Raw genomic sequence first — 26,029 nt, forward strand, 5'->3', positions numbered from 1 at the left:
GGGCCGCACACAGGAACCACAGCCCGGGCACCCAGACAGCGATGGGGACGCTCGGCTCGGCGTTGCTCGCGAAACGCGTGCCGAATGTTCCTTCTAATATGCCCTGCCTCGCTGCTCCGTAAAGAAGGCGAACTGAAGGCACAACCAAATACTATAACGTCCCCCAGTAATGGAAGAGAAAGAGACGGGAGAGAGCGAGCCCGTGGACCTCCAGTGTGCTGCTGCTGCTGAGCAGACAGATCTGGTCTCATTAATAATAATAAGCGGAGAGGAGGAAGCGACGCAAGGAGAGAGTGACTTGGGACATTGTTCAGGAGGAGGTAAATGTTGTAATGTTCATGTTTAGAGACGGAGGGAGCCCCGTGTGTCAGACCCTCGTCCGACCGGCCAGCCTTTGTGTCACACAGTTAATCCGTGTCACGGACAATGCCATGTAGCAGCATGGCCCCCTTGTCTCGGCGGCTCCTATAAACAAAGGCTAAATAGCATGCTGGCTGGCTTGCTGTGATGCACAGTCGCCACCCAGCGGAAACCAGCGGCGTCCGAAGGATAGAGGGAGTCGCCGCCCCCTAGATAATGTGTGGGGTTCTGTGCGGAAATAGAATAGGACAAAATGGTTAGCAACATTTCATAGCTGGTCTACTACGGCATGTATATTCCAGTCACTTGATTTGTTGGTTTAATAATAACATAGTTCAAATTCAGATATGGACAATTTCAATGTCATTTCAGTGTTTTTATAATGTCTTCCACCAGCTTTTGTCACATCAGACGTCCACTGCTGGCAAAAAGACTCATCATATGTATCTTTGACATCTCGTCTGAACTCTCTCTCTCTCTGTCTTGTTTCCCAGAAGAGGACGGTCTCACCAATGGCCACATCGAGGACGAATCAGAATCAGGCGGCATGGTCACCCCTGTGGGCTCCCCGGGCACCAGCTACTGGATCATCAGCGAGGGGCCCGACACTCCCCAGGTGCTGTCCCTGGTCCCGGGGCCCTCCGGACACAAGCCCCGGGTGCAGAGGGCCTCCCGTCCGGGCCTCAGCCGCATCCCGGGCCGGGACCACCGGCGCTACTACCATGAGTACTGGCGCAGCGAGTACCTGATGGACTTCGACCCGCGGCGCCACGGCATGATCTGCATGGTGTGCGGGAGCTCCCTGGCCACCCTCAAGCTCAGCACCATCAAGAGGCACATCAGGCAGAAGCACCCGGACTCCCTGCTGTGGGGCGACGCCGACAAGCAGGTGATCCGCTCGGGCTGGGAGAGCCACCTGAGCCTGGAGGGGGGCCAGAGGCCGTACGGCCCCACCCCCCCGGGGGGACCCCCGCCTCAGGGAGAGGGGCAGCCGCCGGACTCCGCTCAGCTATCTACTGGTGGGTGTCGGGGGGGGGGGGGGGATCACTCGATAAGGTGTTATCATGATGTTATTAGTCGGAGAGAGATGTTCCTTTTATTGATCTCCTTGGGGAAAATTCAGGCGTCATAGCAGCATGGGGGAGGGGAGGCACAGACCGGTATGGGCAGGGTAATAGTAGAAATAAATGGTAAATGGCTGCATTTATATAGCGCTTTTATCCAAAGCGCTTTACAATATGTTCCTTACATTTTACCCGGTCACTCACACATTCACGCACCGACAGCGGAGGCGACCATGCAAGGTGCTGCCAACCTGCTCATCGGGAGCAGTTAGGGGTTAAGTGTCTTGCTCAAGGACACTTCGACACACTGCCTGGGAGGAGCGGGAATGGAACCGGGAACCTCCGGATTACCAGATGACTGCTCTACCTCCCGAGCCACTGTCGCAGATTGAATATACAAATATGAGAAAAATAAACAATATAATTAACTCTGAATATAAAAATAATTTAAGCAAAGGTAGATATATACATTACAATAAATATAGGCAATGACATTTTTTTTATCTGAATATATATACTATGAGTAATTGTAAACAGTATTCACAAGGTGCAGGTGAGGGTCTGTACCCTAATACCTAGGGGTGTTACTATCGACTATCAAATAAATCGATAACAAAGAGCGATTCAAATCACTGGATCAATGCTTCGAAACATGTCATTGGTTGCAGTTAAATGTAAAGCACCTTGTCTGATGGAAATACAAAAGAAGAAGAATCATTTCATTCAGAAGCACTAAGATTGCTCTAGTCTAAAAATACCCTGTTATAGACCTGTTCGCCATATACGTGAGACTCTGTGTGCTCGCGCATCACGGAGGCAAAAAGGAACGTAATCCTGGTCAGAACAAAGGGGCAGACTACATATTTGCATTTGTTAGCCATGCTAGCGATCTAAAGAATCAATCCATTCCAACGCTAGTTATGTAAAAGGTAAAAGACTCGCACTCACAGCCATGCTAATTTGGCAAAATGACATCCAGACGTTTTTGTTTGAAACAACTTTTAGTCAGGGGAGTGTCATGGTTTCTCCATAGAGCCCTGTCATACTTCTTTAGCGCAGCAGCTCGCACAGGTAGGGGGCAACTTAGTGACGTGACTCAGTTGGTATTGCTGACCGGCTCGAACACGGTATGTTTGTATACAGCGAACAGGTCTATAGTATACTTTAGCTTGATTTCAGCGTGCGTTCATGAGAGATATGAAACGCAAATAAACGTAAATGAAAATGTGAATTCGTTTTCTGGGGGATAAAAATGGATCTCTTATAGATGCACCGGTTAATTGATTGTAGTGGTCGTTAGGGGCCATGTGGTAGCATCGGCATCGTCAATACCTGGAGCTCACATCTAAGGGGCATTGGGCCTGTTGAAGTTGGCAACGCTGTTTGGGGGCCATTATGGGCCACGTAATAATAATAATAATAAATTGGATTTTAATAAGAGAGAAGCGCCTTTCTCAGACTCAAGGACACTGTACAATGAACTATAATACATTCATAGTGTGCAGTTCCATAGTATAAGTATTTATAGGCATGTTAAGTATCTTGTGTTTTATTCAAATAAAATAATCGCTGGATGAATGAATCATCGTTAGTAGCAGCTCCAATATATTAATGCTGTATAATACTGTAGCGAGGCGATGATGAGAACCTGGAACCAGGGAACACTGCAACTTCAGAATGGGATTCAAAGGTTTATAGACCTGTTCGCTGTTTATAAACATACCGTGTTCGATCAGCAATACCAACTGAGTCACGTGACTAAGTTGCCCCCTTACCTGTGAGCTGCTGCGCCAAAATAAGTACAATGGGGCTCTATGGAGAAACCATGACACTCTCCTGACTAAAAGTAGTTTCAAATGAAAATGTCTGGATGTCATTTAGCCAAAAAGAGTGTGAGTCTTTCACCTTTCACATATCTAGCTTTGGCATGGATTGATTGTTTAGATCGCTAGCATGGCTAACAAATGCAAATAATTATAGTCTGCCCCGTTGTTCTGACCAGGATTACGTTCTGCTTCGGGTCTGCGCAAGCATATTTGTCATGACGTCGTCGGTGAACAGGTCTATTGACAGCTCAATATCTTATATGGTTGGGGGAAAAACATGTCTACCTCCAGTCATGATGACCCCAGCGTGACCCCAGCGAGACAGGACAAAACTCCCAACCACCCCAAAGGGCCAATCAGATCGTTTCAATCAATAATCACATGGCACGTAAAAATAGGTCTCATGGACGTTTAAAAATGAGTCCTACAATACCAAAATCACTGCCGACTCGACACATGACAAAATTCCTCCACACCTGAAAGCCGTAAATCAACTTGCCGTTTCAATGTAAGGTTATAAAAATAAACATATAAACATTCATATAATACAATAACCTAAATATATAGCTTTGGCTCCTCTACAATACTATTAGACACAATATTAGTATAATATTGTGATTCTTAATGTTTTGATACCTTAAAGGCCCAATTTGTGATCCAAATGTTAACAAATGGCCCGACAGCTAAACTAAAAGATTAGATTCAAAATGTATTGTCATTATACAGTGCAAATACAGTACAACGAAAATAAGTTTGGCATCCAACCAGAGTGCAAATGTGAAAGTAAATAGAATGCCCTATAGAAATATACAATGTACATGTGTATATTAAACTGGGTATAAAATATATAAATGAGTACTACTGAGTAATAGTGCTAATCAGATGTACGTACAGAGTTGTGGTATTAATATGTAGTCATCACAAAAGATAGGGATGGAGAGGAGACATGTTTTCAATCTCTAATATGAGCATGATATGTTTATATTATCATTTGAATGGTATTTTTAATTAAAAACAAAAGAAACAGCACAGAGAAACCGACCAATGACACACTGGGCGTTCGTTATCTTTTCAATGTCCCAGGGTGAAGTATCACTCTTGTGAGGGAAGTATTGCAATTCCAGGTCAAATCAAATGTATTTGTAGAGCCCGAGATCACATGGAATTGCCCCCATGGGCTTGCCTTTCACAAGACAAGAAGAAACATCACAATAGATCAAGAACAAAAACCACCATGAAATCCAAATATGCGACACTCCCAGACTTTCCCCAATGAAGATGGAACGACTCACTAAAAACCTAGCAATAGGAAAACGAATTCCAGACGTCTCTCTTGTCTTGTCTCACACAGGGAGTTCAGTTTTCATTATCTTTAGATTCTATTTTTGTTTTCAGGAGCTCACACTTGGTGGCAGTATGAGCTTGTCTTATGATACCATGGTCTTTCAGGGAGAACGCAGTGTGAGAAGAAGATGATGTAATATTCCAGCGGCGGTGGTGGTGATGTGTGGGGTGGGGGGGTTGGAGAAGGAACGGATTCTGCTCTGGACTTAGTTTATATGAACATGTAAGGGTTTTATTTCTTCAAGGATAGATGCAACCACAGTGCAAGCGACCGCTCCTTGTGTCGCATCACAGCAGTGTTTAGCTACGCTGATGTTAGCCACTTTTCAATACCCATCCTCGGAGGAGGTTCGTACACCTATACACTGGCACTGTCGGCGCCGGGGATCGCACCGGCGACCCTTGGATTTACCAGGTGGCCTCCCTAGCCTGCCGCAGAGGTAGGCAGCCCTTGTAGATCACCGCTTTTAACGGGTCCTGAGGTTATTTGTGGTGGAGGCAGGCGAGGCACTCGGTAGAGCAGTTAAAAGGATTGTGCGTGCAGGACGAGAAGCAGCCTTGATGTGTTCTTGTGTTATGGGATACGTGTCTGTAGTCGACCTGTGACGGGCCGCCAGGAATCCGTCTGCGGCGCGTGGGAAGCACTCTACATAGAATGATGATGATGTCATTATATGATATACGACATAATGCTACAATGTAATTACAAATATAGACATTACGTGATAATATCACATGTTATTACATGGCGTTTTCACATTCGCCGAAATGCTTGCTTGTGATTGGTCAACAGCCCCCCGACTGCGGTCATTATTTTTCGATAATGACCGCAGATTTTTCAATAATGACCGCAGAGCGCAGCTGTTCGCAATCAAGCCCACTGACACACACTGTTTCAGTGCTGCCGGCGATGACAGGGGGCGGAGCAACGAGCGGAGCCTGAACACAGCGGAGCCAGAACAGAGGCTGCTGCTCGCGATAATAATAATCACTTTATTTGGGCTGACAGAGCCACAGAACTGCGATTTGTCAAATGAATTAGGTATATTGTTAGTAAGTTAGCCATGTAATAAGCGGGATAATGTATAGCTTTACTCGGTCATTGTCGCAAAATAATTGACCTTCACTCCGTTTAAAACACCTCGGCGCGGCGCCTCGGTATTTTAAACTCCGTGTCGGTCAATTATTTTGCGACAATGACCTCCTAGCCATACATTATCCCTTACATAATCTACAGCAGATTTATTGACTTTAAATAATAATTTCTTCCAATTTTTAAGGTGACAATTTTAACTAAAGTTTTGATCTTCACAACTTAAGTATTCTTTCTCTTTGAAGTATTACAGAACAGAGACTTAATGTATATCATTTCATTTTAAAGTTTTAAGTTAATAGAAGAAAATGGGCTTGGGGTTTGCAACCTTTTAATGACGGATATTATGTAAACTCAAGATTTACGCTTTAGTCAGTTTAGCATTACTGTTTAAAGGTGTATCCTTACACAGTTAAGAGTTTTTTCATAATGTCTACACAGTTAAGAGTTTTTCACCAGGCCTACACAGTTAAGAGTTTTTCACCGGGCACTGTCCATGCAGAGTGGGTCTCAGTGCTCGCTCCACAGCAGATCCTATGCTAAAGAAGAAGAAGTTGCCTTTGAGAACCAATGGTTCTCGAGCCGTAACGGCACATTGGGGCAGGAGCCTATCTCCTGTTTCCGTAGCGTGCGGCAGCTTGATGTACAAGTACACCCCTTGGACATGACGCTAGTATGTCGCAAGGACTTCCCCCCAAACCAACCCTTGATGCTGAGTGTCAAGCAGGGAGGCTATGGGTACCATTTTTTAAATAGTCTTTGGTATGACTCGGCCGGGGCTTGAATTCCCAGCCTCCCGAACTCAGGGCGGACACTCTACCCACGAGGCCACTGAGCCGGTGTTAATGCTAAAGGCATTAGCACAAATATGTTTTTGTCTCACATTCACCACCATTCAAAACCACACAGGGCTTTTAAATCCCCTACATTACAAAGGAGCTCCACCTTAACACTCCTTAAACCACCTTAAGTCCTTAACACTCCTTAAACAAGCTTAAAAGTGGTCCTCGATGCTCATCCTTTATCAATACTAAAAGAAAATGTTTAGTTTACATTCTATCTTTATTTTATTTATTTAAAATAGGCTCATTTCCATCTGTAGTCCCTTTGCAGGTTGACGTTAACAACAATGACTAATGTACACAAACCTCATAACCACAAGAACAGACAACAGTACATGTATAAGTTACTGAACTACATACACTTTACAACCATGAAAAATAGACAATAGATGAATATTTAATATATATATAATATGTGCAATGTGGTGAGACAATGGGAAGACAATACGTTTAAGGTGCTTTAGGTACCAACTAAGTGTTAAAGTGACTGGTGTTCGAGTGCTAATGTACTCATTATATATATACCTGTATTGATGGAAGTCTTTGTTGGCAATAATATCGTTTAGGGCTTTTTTGTTCTTTCCTGTGATAATGTTTAACCAGTGTAAGAATTGCGCTGCACTATTGTCAGGTTGTGCTGACGACACCGTGCCCTTTGACCCCTCTGACCTGCACTGTGGATGTCACTGTTTCCCTTCCCTGCTGTGGACTTTACCCTTTACATCCACGTGTTTACAGGTCATGTTTAAGACACTGAAGCTGTGAATGTGAACTTTTCCAGCGTATAGTTGAAGAAACAACGATCAGCAGTATATGAATAAATAAACCAGTTTCTCACAGGTGTCTTTCACAGGGCCCAGGTTCTGGGTCCCATTGTCTCCTCTGCCCCTAGCCCCTCAGGGGATCCACATCCAAACTGGATGTTGTTGTTCTCGCATCACGACGTGTCAGTCCAGGCCATAATGTGACGCAGGTTGAGGTCACTGCGGGGCTCAGGCCTCGAGGCAGCAGGCTGGAGCAGGTGATCAAATCTGTTCACTTCAGCCCCAAATACACTCACAATGCAATGCTCTGTCAGGTCTTTTATATATATATATATATATATATATATATATATATATATATATATATATATATATATATATATATATATATATATATATAACATTTCTTAAACACATTTGGAGAACATGATTACATGTGATGTGATTTTAAGTTGAGGTGTAAAAAACTCAATAACTACTGAAGCTTGAGGTGTACATGTGCGTTTTTAAAGATGCTCTTAATTCATAGCGATCTCTGTCCACTTCATTGAAGAGGGAGAGGCGAGATGTTTACAAGACAGAGCAGATGGAAAATGACTGGCATGTCAGAAGGCACTCCCCTAGTGTGTGTGTGTGTGGGGGGGGGGGGGGGGGGGGGGCTGATTTAACCTGTGTGTGCACACACCCACTCCCTGGTCTAATTAGCTTGACCCAGGACAGTGCGGCTGCTTGGCTCAAGCCACCCCCACACCACAAATACACCTGTATGTGTCTAGTTAAAAACACCACATCTTCCGTAATATCTACTCGTTTTAAGAGCAGCCAACGCTTCTAACCGGCGCTGTGTATCTTTCATTCATCCCCCCGACTCTCTCTCTTCTCCTTTCAGCAGAAGAACACCCGGACCCCGGGACTACCCAGCAGCACTGTCCGCAGACCCCCAGCCCGTCTCCGCCCTCCATGGTGGGTGAGGCCGTGCCCCGGCCCGGGGAGGGTGGGGAGGAGGAGGAAGAGGAGGAGGAAGGGGAGGAGGAGCCCCCGGGGCCCTCGGCCCAGACTCTGGAGCGCTACCTGAACGACTCGCTGCACGCCTGGTTCCGGCAGGAGTTCCTGATGGAGTACGAGCCGGAGGCGGGGCGCCTGCTGTGCATGGTGTGCGGGGGCCAGCTGCCCTCGCTGCACCTGGACCACATCAAGAGCCACGTGCTGGACACGCACCCCAACTCCCTGGTCTACAGCTCCGAGGAGAAGCACTGCGTCCTGCAGGCCTGGGCTCAGACTCACGGTGAGCAGGGGTCAGGAACGGGTTCGATCGGGGGTCAACCGCGCCGTCGAGTACGCAGCGTTTGACGGAACTGCTCTGATACTGTAGTTTACATTTACATGTAGTCGTTTAGCTGAACGCTTTTATCCAAAGTGACTTACAAGTTCTGTACAACAAGTCAGCAGGAAGGGTACAATTCAGGAAAGGCAGCTAAGGGTCTGTGACATTGTTTGTCAAACCGTGTCGAACTTGAGTGGCGTGCTACAGTCTTGAGTGCATACTTAGTAGTATAGACACAGTAGCGTGTGCAGATGGGGCCGAAGGGGGGCTTGAGCCCCTGCCCTTTTGCCCCAAGTGCCCATTCCACTTGGTGGGTTAAGAGCCCTTTTTGTAGCTTGAGCCCCTGCCCCCAAAATGGTCTGTGCACTCCCCTGTATAGACATAATAGCATAGTAGGTAGTAGGGCTGGACGGTATGGTCTAAAATTTATATCATGGTATAATTTGAAGCATAGACGGTAACGGTATATATCACGGTATATTCATTTATCTTAAAATGTCTATATAAATTCTTCTGAAGGAGTAAAACACTGGCATGGCAGCTATTACTGTACTCTTGTATTACTAGGGCATATTTCACATAGTACAGAGGTATTTTAAGAACATTTATTGTGCAAAACTGCAATAGAAAAATGCAAAACCTTTTCTCAAGTTACTTCCATCTCTTAAAAACTACAGCAGGACAGGAGGTTTCTTTCCCTCAAACACAATACAACTCCAACATAACTTAACTTTAGTGTACATGTAACTGAGGGGTACAATTCCCTGACTGTATTACTAGATATGATACTTACTACCACTACCTTTGTACTTAATATTCGGCCACCCAGTACACGGCATAAATATATTATCATAAACACTCTCACGTAGATGAAACGGATCCAACACAAATGTACGAAGTCGAAACAGGTCTTTATTTCTACACAGCGATGGTGTGTAGAACAAGCACTTAATCACTTAATTACATTTATGAATTGAAATAGTATGCACTTTTATGGCAAAGAGTATTCGTCGGTATATCAATAGAGAATGTCCAATCTCTGAAGGCGCAGGTGGTAAATATACGACCTGGAATAGTTAAGGAATAACAGCAATGATACTTTAATGATTATATACTAGATACACTAGAGGGGGTTAATCCGGTCGCTTGTAAGCCGACAGGAGTAGGAGGGGGGGGGGGGGGGTAGAATCCGGCTGCCTCGTCCGGCCAAGGGTATCCCAGGTGAACCCACTGTAGTGCCGTTCAATGCGCCGGCGATCCTTGGACCACAGATGAAAGCAGGTGGACTCTTTGTGGGCCGGCTCTCTCCGGTCCACGGGGGAGAGACGTGAAGCGACCTCGTCTTGCAGAGCGTCTCCTCACCTTGCGTCCTCTCCAGGGGGGGGGGTTCCAACACACGGCAGTGTCGGGGGTCTTTATCCATGGAATAATCAAAGTATACAAAGCATAATCCGTGCCTGGGAAGGCGGGCTGTCGTCGGTAGAATAATCCGGTATACAGGTCCACTCGCTCGTCGGCTCTGGGGCTCCTCGGGTGCAGCTTCACATGGGGGCAACCACCCTGGGTAAGCAGCCAGTTCTCTGCCCGAAACGATGGGGTACTGACTACGGTAGTATTCTCACCGCACGAAGCACTATATATTAACAGACTATTATTAGCTTAATAGACTACGTCCAACTCGACGATATAGTGCCAAATATGACTATTCAAATATTAATATACACGATGTCTCAATACCGATGGTAGGCGAACTTGGCCTTACTCCCACACGTGGCGTCGCGGGGAGGCTTTACGTCTGTGACTCTATTGGAGGGTAAGAAACTGGACTGAAAAGAAAGTCCTACTTTAGTAGCGCAGTATATATACGCACTATGAACAAATAGTCCCATTAGTGGTGCGGTAGCCAGATTCCTACGCGGAACTAGGACTTGTTCGTACATGTGGAGCGGTACGTTTGAACTGGGTCTGAGGGGTATGGCAGCCTGGCACCAAGGTCTCGACCAATAGTAGAATGGAGACTATTATGGGATGTTCAGTAGGCTAGAATGGATATTCAATGCATATTGTACAAGGAATATACAAGGGATATCAGGGAATATTAGAGAATATACAAATACAATTAAATATATATATATAAATAAATATATATATTCGGTTTAATCTGGCCCTTCACAACAGCCACCCCCTGAATAGGTCCCAGACCTAATCAGTTAAACAGAGACAGATTAATCGCGTTGTCTATTTACACATAAGGGTTTGCTGTAGGGGTCAGTCAACTTCACAAAGTCATAGGGTTGTAGGGTCATGGTCATCATCGATTGTGTCTGGGAGTCGAGGCAGTTCTATGAGCCTCGCCACGGGACGGGTGTAAGTGCGACCCTGGACGAGCACTTCAGCTGCTCGGACCTTGCCGTCGGCACCGGTGATCACTTTGCTTACGCGGCCGGCCGGCCACATAGCTCTGGGCAGTGATTGATCAATAATCATGACGACTGTTCCTTCTGTCAAATTGTCTCTCTCCTTTACCCACTTCTGGCGGGTCTGTAGAGACGGTAGGTAGTGCAGTAGGAAACTGTTCCAAAACTTGTCGGCTAATACTTGGCTGTACCTCCACATTCGTCGGCCGTTCGCTTCTTCAGGCCGGTACATTGTCTGTGGTAATGCAGGATCTAGCCGCCCCATCAGGAGTGTGTTGGGGGTAACTGGGTCGATATCCGCCACATCACTGGAGACATATCCGAGGGGCTTCGAGTTAAGTACTCCCTCAATCTCCGTGAGGACTGTCATTAGGACTTCCTCTGCTCCTGCGTGATGTACATCCTCATCGTATTTCTTTATAATCAGCTCTGTGACCTTGTGTCGGCTGTTCAATACGATCGGGTATTTAATGTCATCCGGTAGATTGGGGGCTCTGCGTAGGCGACCACCCACTCTGATGAGGGTATGAGCGTCGCTCTCGGGGGCCAGGTGAATTAATCTGCTGTCGGATGGGACGGGCTTTCCTCCCTGTAGACAGGCCAATTCATCGGGGAACGAGTCTCTCTGGGCTCGCTGCAGTAGAAGCAATTCTGCTTCCTCGTAGTTAGCTGCTGACATATCAGCGGGGGACTTGCACTCCGGGTGGTACCGCAGGAATGTTCTTTGTTGTGCACTCTCTATGGACGTGCAATCGTCTATGTTAGGGTCGGTGGAGGCTACGGTGCTCAATCCACAGAACACAGACTTCTTCTTTTCCACCTCCTCTGGACTTGCTTCCCTCGGGATAGGCATGGGCCACTGTCCTTCCGGGAGTCTTAGGAATGCGGGGCCGTCACTGTAGACATTGCGACGGGTGAGGTCATCCAGGGGCATCCCCCGGGTGATGACGTCAGCTGGGTTCTGTTTTGTATCAACGTAGCGCCACTCTGTTTCTCCGGTTAACTCTTCGGTTAAGTCTTGAATCTCGGTGACTCTGACTCCCACGAAGACTTTGTACTTGCATGAGTCCGATTTGATCCAGGCGAGTACCGTCGTGGAATCTGACCACAGGATTGTTCTAGACACCGGTATGGTGAGCTCACGTTGGATGAGCGTGGCTAGGTGCGCTCCGGCTAGGGCTGCGCAGAGCTCTAGACGTGGGATAGATTGTTGCTTGCGTGGGGCTATTCTCGAGCGGGCGAGGACAAATGCTGTGTAGATCTCTCCCCCCTGGTCTTGGGCCCGCAAGTAGGCTACTGATCCGTATGCGACCTCTGAGGCGTCACTGAAGACGTGTAAGTCCATTTTACATGTCTCTGGCCTCACCGTGGGTGGGAAGTAGCTTCGGCGCATATTAACGCCTGGGAGTGAGTGGAGCTCCATCTCCCACTCTCTCCAGGTGGATGCAAGCTGTGCGGGAATGGGGTCGTCCCAGCCCTGGTCCTTGTCCCACAATGCTCGTACAATCATTTTTGCCCTGGTGGTGTACGGTAGAATACATCCTAGCGGGTCATATTGTCGGGCGAGTGTTGTGTACACACTCCGTCTGGTGGTCGGCGCCGCCGCCGGCCTTCCCTGCTCCGTAGTCAGGGGCTTGTGTCTGTAGTGAAGCGAATCTGTTTTGAATCGCCACACCAATCCCAGGGTCATCTCCTGGGCTTCTCCCGGGATTGTAGCCATCCAGGTCTCGCTGCTGGCTGCCTTGTCCTCGGAGGAGAGGCTGCGCAGTACTTGCGGATCGCTGCTGGCCCACTGCCTGAGATCAAAGCCGCCTTTGATCAATGAGGCGCGGAGTTTAATCAGGAGAGCCTCGGCTTCTTCCTGGGTTGAAAGGCTTTGTAGACAGTTGTCTACGTAGAAGCTGTTCTTTACGCTGTGTCGGACCTCTTCGTCCGCTGCTGGGTCCTCTGCTACATGTTTCTGTAGTGCAAATGTCGCACAGCAGGGGCTGCACGTCGTTCCGAAGGGGACGACTTCCCATTGGTAGATGGCTGGGTGCTCATCTCCTGGCTTCTCTCTCCATAGGAACCGTAACAGGGGCTTGTCCGCCTCTACTAATCTCACCTGCAGGAACATTCCTTTAATGTCCCCGCTGATGGCCACCTTTTCCTGGCGGAAGCGGAGTAGAACGCCGAGTAGGGAGGGGCCGAGTGTGGGACCGGGCAGTAACTCTTTATTCAGATTTTGGGATCCGATCTGGTAGCTGCAGTTAAATACTATGCGGTCTTTACCGTTGTGATGGACCTTGTGGTGGGGCACGTACCACGATTCAGTGGTCTGGTCAGCCTCTTTAATGTCCATCTTTGTGACGTGTCCCGCTGTGATGAGCTTCTCAATCTGAGCGCGGTATACACTCTCTTGGGCGGGGTTCTTGGCTAAGCGCCGCTCCGTGTTCAGCAGGTACCGTTCTGTGGCGTCTGTCTTGGCGTGGAAAGTAGGCATTCCTTCTCGCCGCAGGAGTGGCGTGGCGTATCTCAACACGCCGTTGACCGGGACTCTCTTGGTCCCTGTCTCGAGGAGGTGAATTGCGTAAATGTCATCTTTAGAGCGAATGTCTTTCTTTCCGTTCTTAAAGGGCATTTGTTCCAAGGTCCATAGCCTCTCTACGTGTTGCAGGAGTGCGGTTTCTCCCTCTGTGACTCGGGAGTGGAGACATCTAGTGGCTGTACTTCGGTTGAGAGATTTGGCGAGCGGGCCTTGGAGAGTCCATCCCAAACGGGTCTCGACTGCTGCAGGACAGCCTCGGGGTCCGGTATGAACCCGGTCTATCGGGACAATGAGGTCTGCATGGTCGGAGCCTATCAACAGGGTCGGCATAGCATTGTCTATGAGCGGGATCGGTAACTTGCGCAGATGTGCATATTTCTCCATCAGCTTGGCGACGGGGTATGTGTACCGCGACAGTCCTATTTCTTGGCTGGTGAAAGCGTCTGCAATCTGGTACCGTCGCTCAGGCTGGCCGCTTGCTGCGATAGAGAATGAGACATTCTCGCCCTTTATCGTCTTCAAATCTCGTCTTATTGTCCGAATTGTCATTTGGGTTTTGCTTCCCCGCAGCCCTAGCTGGGCCGCAGCGGAGGCGAGCAGCAGGGTCTTCTCTGACCCGTCATCGAGGACGGCGTAAGTGTCCAGGACTTTATTCTGGTAGCTTAGTGTCACACGCACTACTTTTAGGAGTACTCGGGCTCCACTGCTGCTGGCGGGATCGATGTACATGACGCTCGCTTTGCGGCTGGATGGTGCAGGTGAAGGGCGCCGTCTGTTACTGTCGTGAAGTATGTCCAGATGGGCTCCATCGCACTTGGTGCACCTTTTCTTTAAGCGGCATTCGGCTGCCATGTGTGAGCGCGCACAGCGAAAACAGCGCTTGTTGGACTTTATCCATTGACCTGCTTCCTCCGCGTTCAGCTTGGGGAAGGAGTCACATTGCGCTAGCCAGTGTTCTTTCTCACAGTAGGGGCACACTATCTTCCACTTCTCCGTTCTGGAGGGGGTACTGTGGCTCCTGCTGCTCGGTACTGACTCCGATTGGTGCATCACAGTCACCGATCTTCTTCCATCATTTAGTCGTCTGGTTCCTTCTCTGGAGCCAGGGGTGCTCCGTCCGAATGTATCTAGCCGTAGGCTGCTGACTTCTCTCGCCAGGAAGTCTGCTAGATCGAGGAGGTTCGGTTCGGGGCCATTCGGGTCTCTGTGGTCCCTCTGCCGCCTAAAGCGCTCCTGACGAGCGGGCGGCAGCTTCTCCAGGATCCTTTCCACATTTGAGTTGGCGTAAAGTTCATGCCTCCCCTTCTCTCTTTGCGCTCCCAACATCCCTACCAGGGACTGCACTCTGATGGACAGGTCGTCCAGTGCTCGATTGTCTATTGCTGGGGGTAAGCGGTCGATGTGTCGGATCTCCTGGATCACGTAATCCCATATGCGCCCATACCTCTGGTCCAATGCTACCAGCGCTGCTGTGTATGGGGTGGTGGAAGTCGCGTAGGCGAGCGCTATATTATGTGCGCGGGGTACCTTTAAGTGCTTCAGTAGGATGGCGTATTTGTGGCGTTCATCCAATACATCCACCAACATGGTCTCCAGACACATGCGGAGTTCTGTATACTGGGCCCGGTTCTCTTGGGTGAAGTCGGGTACCATAGGCGTGCCAATGTATGACGCTGACTGTGGATACATCGGCGAGCGTTGGGGGAGAGGCCTCCTAGGCGAGTCTCCTCCCGCTCCTTGGTATGGGCTGGTACCGGCAGTGTACCATGGCCCGCTTGTCCAGGTGCTGTTCCTCGGTGCGGGTCGTGCGTCGTGCTCACCCGGGTATAGAGTCGGGGGTCTGTAGCGCAGCTCCGCGGGAGTATAGCCTGGGCTGTACCGGGCCTCCTGGTCCGGTAGAGTACTGTGCTGTCTTCGGGCGTGGTTCTCCTCCTCTTCCTCTTCGTCTTCAGTTAGGTCATCCAGTGCTTGTAGTCTCTGGTTTAGCCTCTCCACAGGATATGCTGCTCCTTCCCGGTTGCTAGGTCTCGCTTGGACCGGTGGGGGGAGGTGGTCTGTGGGGGGTATAGACCTCGTCTGTTGGTCAAGTTCAGGGTTGTTTACTCGGCTAGGGGATGCCGCCCTGGAGGTGTGTCTAGACGAGTTCCTGGAGCCTCTGGCGGAGGGAGAGGGTGTTGTCCGTCTGATCAGCTGTTCTATTAGTTGCGACTGCTGTCTGTCGCGCGCTGCGTCCCGTTGAGCACCGGCTCGTTCTCGGGCCACATTCTCTTCCATCTGAATGCGTCTTATTTCTAGACGTATCTGCTCGTGTTCGCTTCGCTGCTGGATCTGCAGTCGGTCGCGTTCAGCAGCGGCGTTCAGGCTGATGAGGAAGGTCTGCTGTAGGGTCCTCTCTGCCTCGCTGGGAGAAGGCGGTTGTATAGGGGAGCCTTCCCTCGGGGTACTCCTTGCGGAGCCTTGGAGTTCTATCTCCACGGTGCTCTCCCCGTCTTCTTCCGTGCCGAGTTCTCTCTCGGTAGCGTTGTATTCCTCCCGGGACTCATCGGGGACTACTTCTTCAGTACTGGCGGGGTGTGAAGTCATGTCTGGTTCCCACTGGTCCCCACCGTGAACTTGGTCAGTTACATTAGAGCCCGTAGGGGCCTCTATGGTCGGGGTAGTCTGGGCGTTGGGGTTAGACATACTTTTACTTTCTAGTTTTACCGCGTTTACTGTTAGTAGAAGACTAGGTTGTTGACTGACAGCGTAAGCCTCTAAGTACTGAGGGAGCCGTCGTTCGCGCTGCGGGCGTTGGTTAGGAGGATCGTTTCGTGGAGTGTTCATCATAGGCCATTTCAATATTAATAACACTATATTAATATTACACTAATTACCCTCCGGCTCGAAGGACCAATTGTAACTGAGGGGTACAATTCCCTGACTGTATTACTAGATATGATACTTACTACCACTACCTTTGTACTTAATATTCGGCCACCCAGTACACGGCATAAATATATTATCATAAACACTCTCACGTAGATGAAACGGATCCAACACAAATGTACGAAGTCGAAACAGGTCTTTATTTCTACACAGCGATGGTGTGTAGAACAAGCACTTAATCACTTAATTACATTTATGAATTGAAATAGTATGCACTTTTATGGCAAAGAGTATTCGTCGGTATATCAATAGAGAATGTCCAATCTCTGAAGGCGCAGGTGGTAAATATACGACCTGGAATAGTTAAGGAATAACAGCAATGATACTTTAATGATTATATACTAGATACACTAGAGGGGGTTAATCCGGTCGCTTGTAAGCCGACAGGAGTAGGAGGGGGGGGGGGGTAGAATCCGGCTGCCTCGTCCGGCCAAGGGTATGCCAGGTGAACCCACTGTAGTGCCGTTCAATGCGCCGGCGATCCTTGGACCACAGATGAAAGCAGGTGGACTCTTTGTGGGCCGGCTCTCTCCGGTCCACGGGGGAGAGACGTGAAGCGACCTCGTCTTGCAGAGCGTCTCCTCACCTTGCGTCCTCTCCGGGGGGGGGGTTCCAACACACGGCAGTGTCGGGGGTCTTTATCCATGGAATAATCAAAGTATACAAAGCATAATCCGTGCCTGGGAAGGCGGGCTGTCGTCGGTAGAATAATCCGGTATACAGGTCCACTCGCTCGTCGGCTCTGGGGCTCCTCGGGTGCAGCTTCACATGGGGGCAACCACCCTGGGTAAGCAGCCAGTTCTCTGCCCGAAACGATGGGGTACTGACTACGGTAGTATTCTCACCGCACGAAGCACTATATATTAACAGACTATTATTAGCTTAATAGACTACGTCCAACTCGACGATATAGTGCCAAATATGACTATTCAAATATTAATATACACGATGTCTCAATACCGATGGTAGGCGAACTTGGCCTTACTCCCACACGTGGCGTCGCGGGGAGGCTTTACGTCTGTGACTCTATTGGAGGGTAAGAAACTGGACTGAAAAGAAAGTCCTACTTTAGTAGCGCAGTATATATACGCACTATGAACAAATAGTCCCATTAGTGGTGCGGTAGCCAGATTCCTACGCGGAACTAGGACTTGTTCGTACATGTGGAGCGGTACGTTTGAACTGGGTCTGAGGGGTATGGCAGCCTGGCACCAAGGTCTCGACCAATAGTAGAATGGAGACTATTATGGGATGTTCAGTAGGCTAGAATGGATATTCAATGCATATTGTACAAGGAATATACAAGGGATATCAGGGAATATTAGAGAATATACAAATACAATTAAATATATATATATAAATAAATATATATATTCGGTTTAATCTGGCCCTTCACAACAGTACATGTTTGACGAGAGAGAGAGAGCTTCCTAAGATGCCATAGGTGATGATGTCACACCCGGATTGTCAACACACAGAGTTGCAAACGGGAGCAGCTCCGATGGATAAAGCTATATAAAGAAACGAATAGCCAAATAAATGTGAAGTTATCTTTGAACCTCTGTTGTCAAGCCTCGTCAATATACCCACGCCCCCCTCCTCACTAATGGAACTGTGCCGCAGAGTCACGTTAGAAGAACGTTAGCTTAGTGGCTAACGTGAGTTAGCTTAGCGGTAGCCCCTTTCGTGACTGTGATGCAAGCCTTGCATCAGTCACGAAAGGGGCTAGCTTAGCGGCTAATGTTAGCCCCGTTGCTGTGCTAAAGCAAGTCTCCTCGGCCTCCTTAGCCAAATTGAAATGACAACTATTATGGCAAGGTCCGTGAACAAGTGGAGAAAAACTCAGTACAATTAAACACTATGCAACGACCACTGCAAACGGCGAGTGAATCGTCAAGTAACGTTAACGGCATTGCTACTGCTGTGACTAGCTGCTCTAGACAAGGTATGAAGGTATAGTCAAAATCCATACCTTATACCGTCCACCCCTAGTAGGTAGTCATATAGGCATAGTAGTAGTATAGACATATTAGCATAGTAGGTACTAGTAATATAGACAAGGTAGATTCCTTAGTAGCAAAGTGCACACTAGTAAAGACACTATGAAGGTTGGTTTTTTTTTTTTTTTTTTTTCTTTATTTCAGATATTGATTTGAAAATATGTGTTTTAGTCAACGGTGGAAAATTGGGCAGGTTTCAGCTGTAGTAATACCGGTATTTGCTATCAAACTGCTGGGTCAGCTACTGAATGCTACAGCTAACACTGGTTGGTCAGCTACCGAATGCTACAGAAAAAGCGGATGAAACTTGTCTTACTGGTAATATGTGTGTTCGATGTAATGACAGTTTGTTCCAGTTTGACATGGCTCTATACATCTATACACAGTTTTCTTTAATGAATTAGTTTTGGGTAGTGGAAGGCGTGAATCTTTCCATAGCTGCATGTCTGGTATTATAAACATGTTGATCTTTAGTATGTATCATCAGTGTATACAAACATATAGGCACTCTCAAGGTACAGATATTTCTACCAAAGAGGATGATGCTACAAGCCAGTCTGACAGTCCCCCATAAAATAATCGCTGTTTACCTGCTGGTGTGAAAACTCTCAATTAACTGTCAGTTAGATAATACAACATTTTAATGCAGAGGAGTTTTTCCATTATTGACTATTTTAAGAAAATCCACTTCCTGAATTGATTATATGACAAGTGAGTGAATTGATCCCAACCCTGCTATGTAGAATATACCAGAACCTCAGGCATCATCTATCATAGGAATTACAGATAATAAATGAATTATTCACTACCAAATTACACAAAACACACATTCACCACAGTATCAACTACTCGGTGTTCTAAAAGATTGATTAATGTGATTCATTTCCTACAATATGACACTGCTAATAAACACAATTCATTGGCCACAGTTGTCATATAATGATGATTACCTGTTAATACGATGAATATAATACAAATTGAATTAAATTTGTAAAGAGAACATTAAAATAAATGTATAAAGGAGAAATTAGTCTTTGCCTACTCTACAACATGGGGCCTGGTGGCTCACCCTTGACCTTTATTGCATGTCCCACCCCTTCTATCACCACACGTTTCCTGTCAATCAACAATGTGCTAACAAATGAAAGCAGAAATGCCCTAAAAAACAACAATAATATACATAACATTTTGTAACTCCCAGCAGTTTCTATGACTATCGACTCGAGAGTACGGCAGTTGAGGGGCTGCCTGGTCCAAGATCAGACTCTTAAGCCATAACGGCTATGGCCTGTTTAAAGGGATTACGATTCAAACCAGCCAATCAGAGAGCAAGTTGGAACCATAACCATATTGCTTGGTTCTGCCTAATCCATTGGGATGTCCATAACAGCTTCTTAGCGGGGGAGGGGCGGTTTTAGGCACAGACTGGCGGTTAAACCCAGATTAGGAGCTGTGATCATTGATTTTACTTTTTGTTATTGGTTAACGGTTTTCTTTTTTTTGGGGGGGGGGGGGTATTTTCCATCATACCATAGATGTTTTTTCTCATTGTTTTCTTTCTTATTTTTTCTTCTTATAATTTTTTTGGTAGATTTTTATTGTTTTTCTCCGGGCAGTCCGGCAGAGAGAGAGAGGAAGTATGGGGGAAGACATTCGGCAAAGGTCGCCGGGTCCGGGAGTCGAACCCGGGATGGCCGTGTTGCACCGCAGCGCTGTACGCCAATTGTTTTCCGCTGCAGAGCTGGGCTACAACTGTTTTTAGTAGGGATGTTTTGTAAGTGTGCAGGCCATGCTGGTGCTCCTCAGCTTCTGACAACAACAATAACCCTTTCACTACCACACTACAGAAGGTTAACCCTTTCGGTAGTGAAAGGGGTTAACCTTCTGTAGTGGCTGTGAAAGGGTTAACCCTTTGTCGTGTGGTAGTGAAAGGGTTACGGTAGTCCTGTCTATCGCTCAAACATCACCTTGAAAAGGAGTTACCCTGCTTTCAGCTCATTAGCGATGCTCGCAGTCTAGGGCCGCATTCACACTGCAGGCCTAGGTGCTCAATTCAAATGTATTGCTCAGATCAGATGTATTTTCTTTTGGGCTGTTCACGTAATAATATATATATATTTTTTTATCCACTTTTTTTTCTCCCATTTTCTATTTTTTTTTTTCATCCCAATTTTCGTATCATCCAATTCAACCCTCCCCTGTCTTTGAACGCTGTTTCTTGCCTCCCACAAGCCGGCTGCAAATTAATGTGGACTAAGTCATACATAGCACGAGTCCCCTCCGATACTTGAGGTAACAGCAGTCTCATCTTTCCACCTGCGCGGCTCGATCTTTCAACGTCAGGGGTCTGGGCTTTGGAGGGGCCCCGCTCCCGTTGCTTCCTGATTCTACTGCGCAGGCGCACCAACCGACCTGTAGGAGTCGCTGTCCACAACGCCCGATCCCCACCCATCGGTTTCCCTCCCCGTAATACTGCCAATGTGTATTAGTGCGGACGACCAGCTAAACTGAGAGCAATGTGGAGCGCTGGGCTCGAACAGGGAGGCGAACCTGTTCGAGCCTAGTCTCCAGTATTCGTGGTGAGCGCCTTGCCCACTGCACCACGTAGCCGCCTACGTAATAATCTTTAAAAAAAATGTGGTCAATATCAGATTCCAGTGCGAACTGGTCACACTCCTGAACTGACCCGCATGCGCAGATGAACAATAAAGAAAAAAACTAATTTGACAAATGTCAAATCTAGAGTGACGTAAAAGTCACATGACCCAGGATAACAAATAAAATAGACCTGCATCTGATTCAGGAACACATATGTGAAAGTGGCCCAAATCAGAATTGGAAAGATCAGCTTCCATGTGATTTGTGCCGGTCACACTGTCGTGAAAATAACCAGATTTGGGCCAACTTTGCCTGCAGTGTGAACGGGGCCTAAAAGCCCCACAGTGCTGTTCCTCCTCACATGCGATTTAAGAACCACAGGTCTGTCGACTCTTTCAGCCGACCCAACAGAAGTGAGCGTGACGCCTGCGGGTGCAACCTGGCATTATCCTACCTCTCTTATGTGTCTCTCTGTCTCTATGTGTCTCTCTCTCTATGTGTCTGTCTCTGTCTCTATGTGTGTCTCTCTCTCTATGTGTCTCTTTCTGTCTGTGTCTCTCTCTGTCTCTGTGTCTCTCGCTCTCCCTTGGTCTCTGTGTGTCTCTCTGTGTGTGTGTGTGTGTGTGTGTCTCTGTATCTATGTGTCTCTGTGTGTCTCTCTGTCTCTATGTGTCTGTATCTATGTGTCTCAAATTCAAATAGGCTTTATTGGCATGAAATATTAACATACTTATTGCCAAAGCAAGTTCAACGTACAAACGATAACATATATATTAAGCAATAAAATACCATAATATTAATAACAGTAATATTAATAACAGTAAAGACAATCAACAAACTTATTCAATTACAAAATAATCATTCAATCGGGTAGTCATTTTACAGATGTAGCCACCCAGATACATGTATTTACAGAGCTTGTTCTCTTATTGTATGACAACCATCTACATATTTTGCAGCTAATGCTGTACACTTTTCTCCCCACACATATATAACAGCTTTTGATGATCAGGGAGATGGATAAACTGTGGATCTATTTTATCAAAGAAAACTTCTCTTAGATCCTTATATTTCTCAGTGTAGTAGGAAGTGAGATTCTGTCTTAACATCCCCCTGATGACAAAGTGAACACAGCCTGGCCTCTTCTGCCTGTGATGGCCTGTTACTATGGCTAGGCTATGTCCACTCAGTCTGTACTGTGTCAATGTCTTTCTTAATTTTATATCATTCACAGTGGTCAGGTATTCTGCCACTGTGTACTCTCTGTTTAGGGTCAAATAGAATTTGAATTTACTTTGTGATTTGTTCCAATATTCTATATCATTTTCTTTTTGTTTTGAGATTATTTGGTTGGGCCAGATTTCTTGGTGTCTGTCCTGAAGCCCTGGGCCCTCATTCATCAATTTTTCTCAGAAAGTATTCTATTTTCATACGTAAGCAAGCACAGAATTTAGAATGTGTGCACGCACAAAAGAAACGGGACTTATCACACGTGCGTACACAGGTCCTACGCACACCTGTCTTGATAAATATGACTTTGATCCTACGTTTGAGCTTGTGCACTGTTTTAAGTATTTGCATACCAGAACCGCCCCGATTAACCATATACGGTAATGGAACACCCCCATGAAATGTGGAAAAGTGGACTAACCCGAGCAAACTCTGAGAGACTTCACTGAGAGCGAGATTGATCACCGAGGTCCTCCAACCAACAAATTGAACGTATACAGCATTTCCCGTTGTGAACAATCTTATTTGGAAACATGACACACAGAATAATAGTATTTAGCGTTTTATTTTAAACAATATTTAATCGTATGATTATAGATATCTTTAGAGAATAAATAAATCCAATGAAGTTGCCAAATTCACAGACAACTCTGCGCTCTAATGCCTATTATGTGCGCTCGTCATGAGCCCGTTCTGGTCAGAGTCATATGGCTTCAGTGGATAACTATGATCTGCATTTAAGTGAATATGAATGAGACTCCGGCCACCGGCACATTATCAGCCAAAATGCGCATCGCAGATTATCTGTACATTGACCAAGTGGAATCCCGTTCACATTACTGATGGAGCAAACTCTGAGAGATTGTTCACAGAGGCGCTGCCGAACCAAGATATAATATGATGTGTATAATATAATGTGTGTAGAGGCATATGCTACAATCTATTTTGTTGTTGGTATTAGGCAGCCTATATGAAGTACATATAATAGCAGCCAGCCCATAGCCTACATTATGCAACAGTAACTTGCGCATATAATAACACACAGCCCTGCGAAGCCTGCATACAGTAAACTAACTTGATCATTAATCTAGCTGTTGTATCTTTACGCTTATGAAAACATTAAATAATATGTATAGGCTAGGCCGTCGCTTTAGCCTATATTCTCAAATTGCATTTAATGGCTGAATGAATGAATGAAAAACTTTATTTAACACTTTGAGTGCCACGCCGGGTTTTCCTTTTTACCCCCTGAATGCCACCATCGGCGCCAATGTTAACGTTAATATTGCCTAATCTATGTTTTAAATTATGGCTATGTGTCTAATCTGCCCATCGCATTATCAAAGACTATTTTCCAGTCAGTGCTGTCAAGGCAGATTGTTTTTTTATCGCGTCATTTCCGTTTCAGAGCATTTAGAAAAGCACCCGTTTTCAGATAAAAAACAGCCCATTCTGGACCATTCTATGAAAATCATCTTTTACTGGAATATTCCACAACGTTGATATTCGTCTGCCTTTTTATGAATCGTTTTCAAATAAACGCTAGATGATCAATATTATACGTGCACGCAAGCACATTCGGGCCGCGCACGGATAATCGCTGCGTTGATTTCCTCTCGGACTTTTACAGTGACACCGAAAGAGTCCTTTTCACAAAACCGCCTATAACTTCATCAAACTTACTCTGATTATCCTAAAGTGGTCTGCACACGGCGGGCGACAGACGTCGCCTGGCGATGTGATCGCCTGTCGCTCAATGACAATCGCTTAGCCCCCCACACCAGAGGCGACCGTTCTCAGGTATAATGATATGCATAAGCTATGTGTTGCTCTGTTTAGCTGGGGGTGTTTCCCCCCGGGAGATATAGTAGGGCGGACCGCCGGGACCGGAGTCCCGGACGTTACGTTATTAGGTTGTTGTGAAGCGGGTTAGCGGGTAGCTGTGTTGTGCAGTACGAGAGAGTATTAACCTGTAAAACCCATATTGAGCTGGAATTAAACCACCATATACGAATACAACCTCTCCTCATTCTTCCTGACATTACTATGCATGCCTGATCGCTACGATACGTTCATTACCAACGATTGGACAAGTATTGTTATGCAGCTGCTGAGAGTGTTTTTTTCACGGAAGACGCAAACTGTTTTGTTCTCAACCATAATTTTCTTTGGACAATAAACCTTACAAACTACATCAGCTGCAGCCTGGACATTAAACTCTTGTCAACATCCACAGCTTCTTTTGTTACCCGAGTATAAAAACACTAGTAGTAGGTGCATCGTGGCGCATTGTTCATTTATTAGTTAATGACAAGCGGCCACTACAGCTTCTCAAACTAACGTTATTTATTTAAATTGTTCCCGTTATTAATAATGAACATAACAAGTAGCATGGTAATAATATGTAGGTTATTGATCAATGAATGTATTGAATGATACATTAATGGTGTACAAATGATACACCAGTAGAACTTCTGTAGAAGTCATGTTATTTCCTCATTGTCCTGCTGTGTCGCCTCAAAAAATAGGATCGAGGCGATATTTAGCGAGGCGACAGAAATATCTGCGCAACTGTCGCTTCAAAATCTCCTGCCGTGTGAGTTCTCTCATTCATAACAATGGAGGCGATACAATTCTGCCGGTCGGCTCGCTAAAAAAATCGGTTGCCTGGCTAAAATCGCTCGCCGTGTGGGGACCCCTTAACACTGATAACATAGAGTCCTTACCTGACATCAGATGGTATCCAACTGGTATATTCCAATTCCTGATCACCATTCGAAAAAATCGATAAGTGTATAGATGCAACGCGATACAGTAGAACTCCATGATCAGCGAGGCTCAGAGGATCCAGAATGAACTCTGGTAACCCCGGCTGGATCAGTGGACTGGAAAATGTGGAGTACTGGATTTCTTTCCCCATCCATTTTCATTGAGTCCATTCCAAAATCCCTTATGTCATCTGGGAGACGACAGGGGGCGCTTTTTTCCACAATGATCGCCGGCGCCGCTCGGGTATACTCGGGTAGGCTCGGGTGATGCAATATGATTTCAGATCGCTAAAAAAAAAAAATCCGGGAAATCTCGTGAGTGGCTTTCAACCACCTATAAATAAACCAGAGATATCTCGTGTGCGGCACGCAAAGTCAGATTGCAGAATGGGTACAATACAGTACGGCTCAATACACACAATTGTTAAGGGGATGCAGACCAGAGAAAGACTTTTGTCTTGTTTACATCAGGGTCCCCCAACTCGAGTCCTCGATATCCTCGCGGATGGACCAGTATACCTTTATATCATTTCATATTCATATCATAGTTTACTCTATCAGCCTACCAGCATGTAATACGTTCTTTGTTAGAACTCAACTCATTATTATTTTGCGCATAGATTGCAGAAATACGGGGACATTTTGATTTAGGCTTTGACACAGAATACAAGTCATGATATCACCCACACGATATATGCTCTGTGTCCAGAGCATGTATGCTTTTCATTCATTTAAGACACATTTATTGCAAGGGTTTTGTATACACATACACTCAACAAATAACCTCTGTCTGTTCTCGTTGCAATGCGTTTATATCGTGGGTGTTCATATGACTTGTATTCTGCTTACAGCTTCGGGGTTCCACTTATTACGTTTAACAATGGCAAAGCCTTTTAAATATAATCAAAACGTTCCTGTATTTCTGCAATATATGCGCAAAATAATAA

The 26,029-nt window shown here is 46.4% G+C and overlaps 1 protein-coding gene across 2 annotated transcripts in view; it reads left to right on the forward strand.

Moving 5' to 3' along the window:
* The first annotated feature begins 38 nt into the window (after positions 1 to 38).
* zfta (zinc finger translocation associated) overlaps positions 39 to 26,029 on the forward strand; it is a 36,274-nt gene continuing 10,283 nt past the window's right edge. The window contains exons 1-3 of one of the 2 annotated variants that reach the window (XM_084325221.1): positions 39 to 320; positions 855 to 1,379; positions 8,186 to 8,578. In XM_084325221.1, the coding sequence (XP_084181347.1) occupies positions 170 to 320; positions 855 to 1,379; positions 8,186 to 8,578 (1,069 nt within the window). In that variant the 5' untranslated portion in view covers positions 39 to 169. Of the gene's footprint in view, positions 321 to 514; positions 617 to 854; positions 1,380 to 8,185; positions 8,579 to 26,029 lie in introns of those variants that run through there. The other variant, XM_084325222.1, reaches the window with a different exon arrangement.

Source organism: Notolepis coatsorum (assembly GCF_963971535.1).
Source record: "Notolepis coatsorum genome assembly, chromosome: 1".
Lineage (NCBI taxonomy): Eukaryota > Metazoa > Chordata > Actinopteri > Aulopiformes > Paralepididae > Notolepis > Notolepis coatsorum.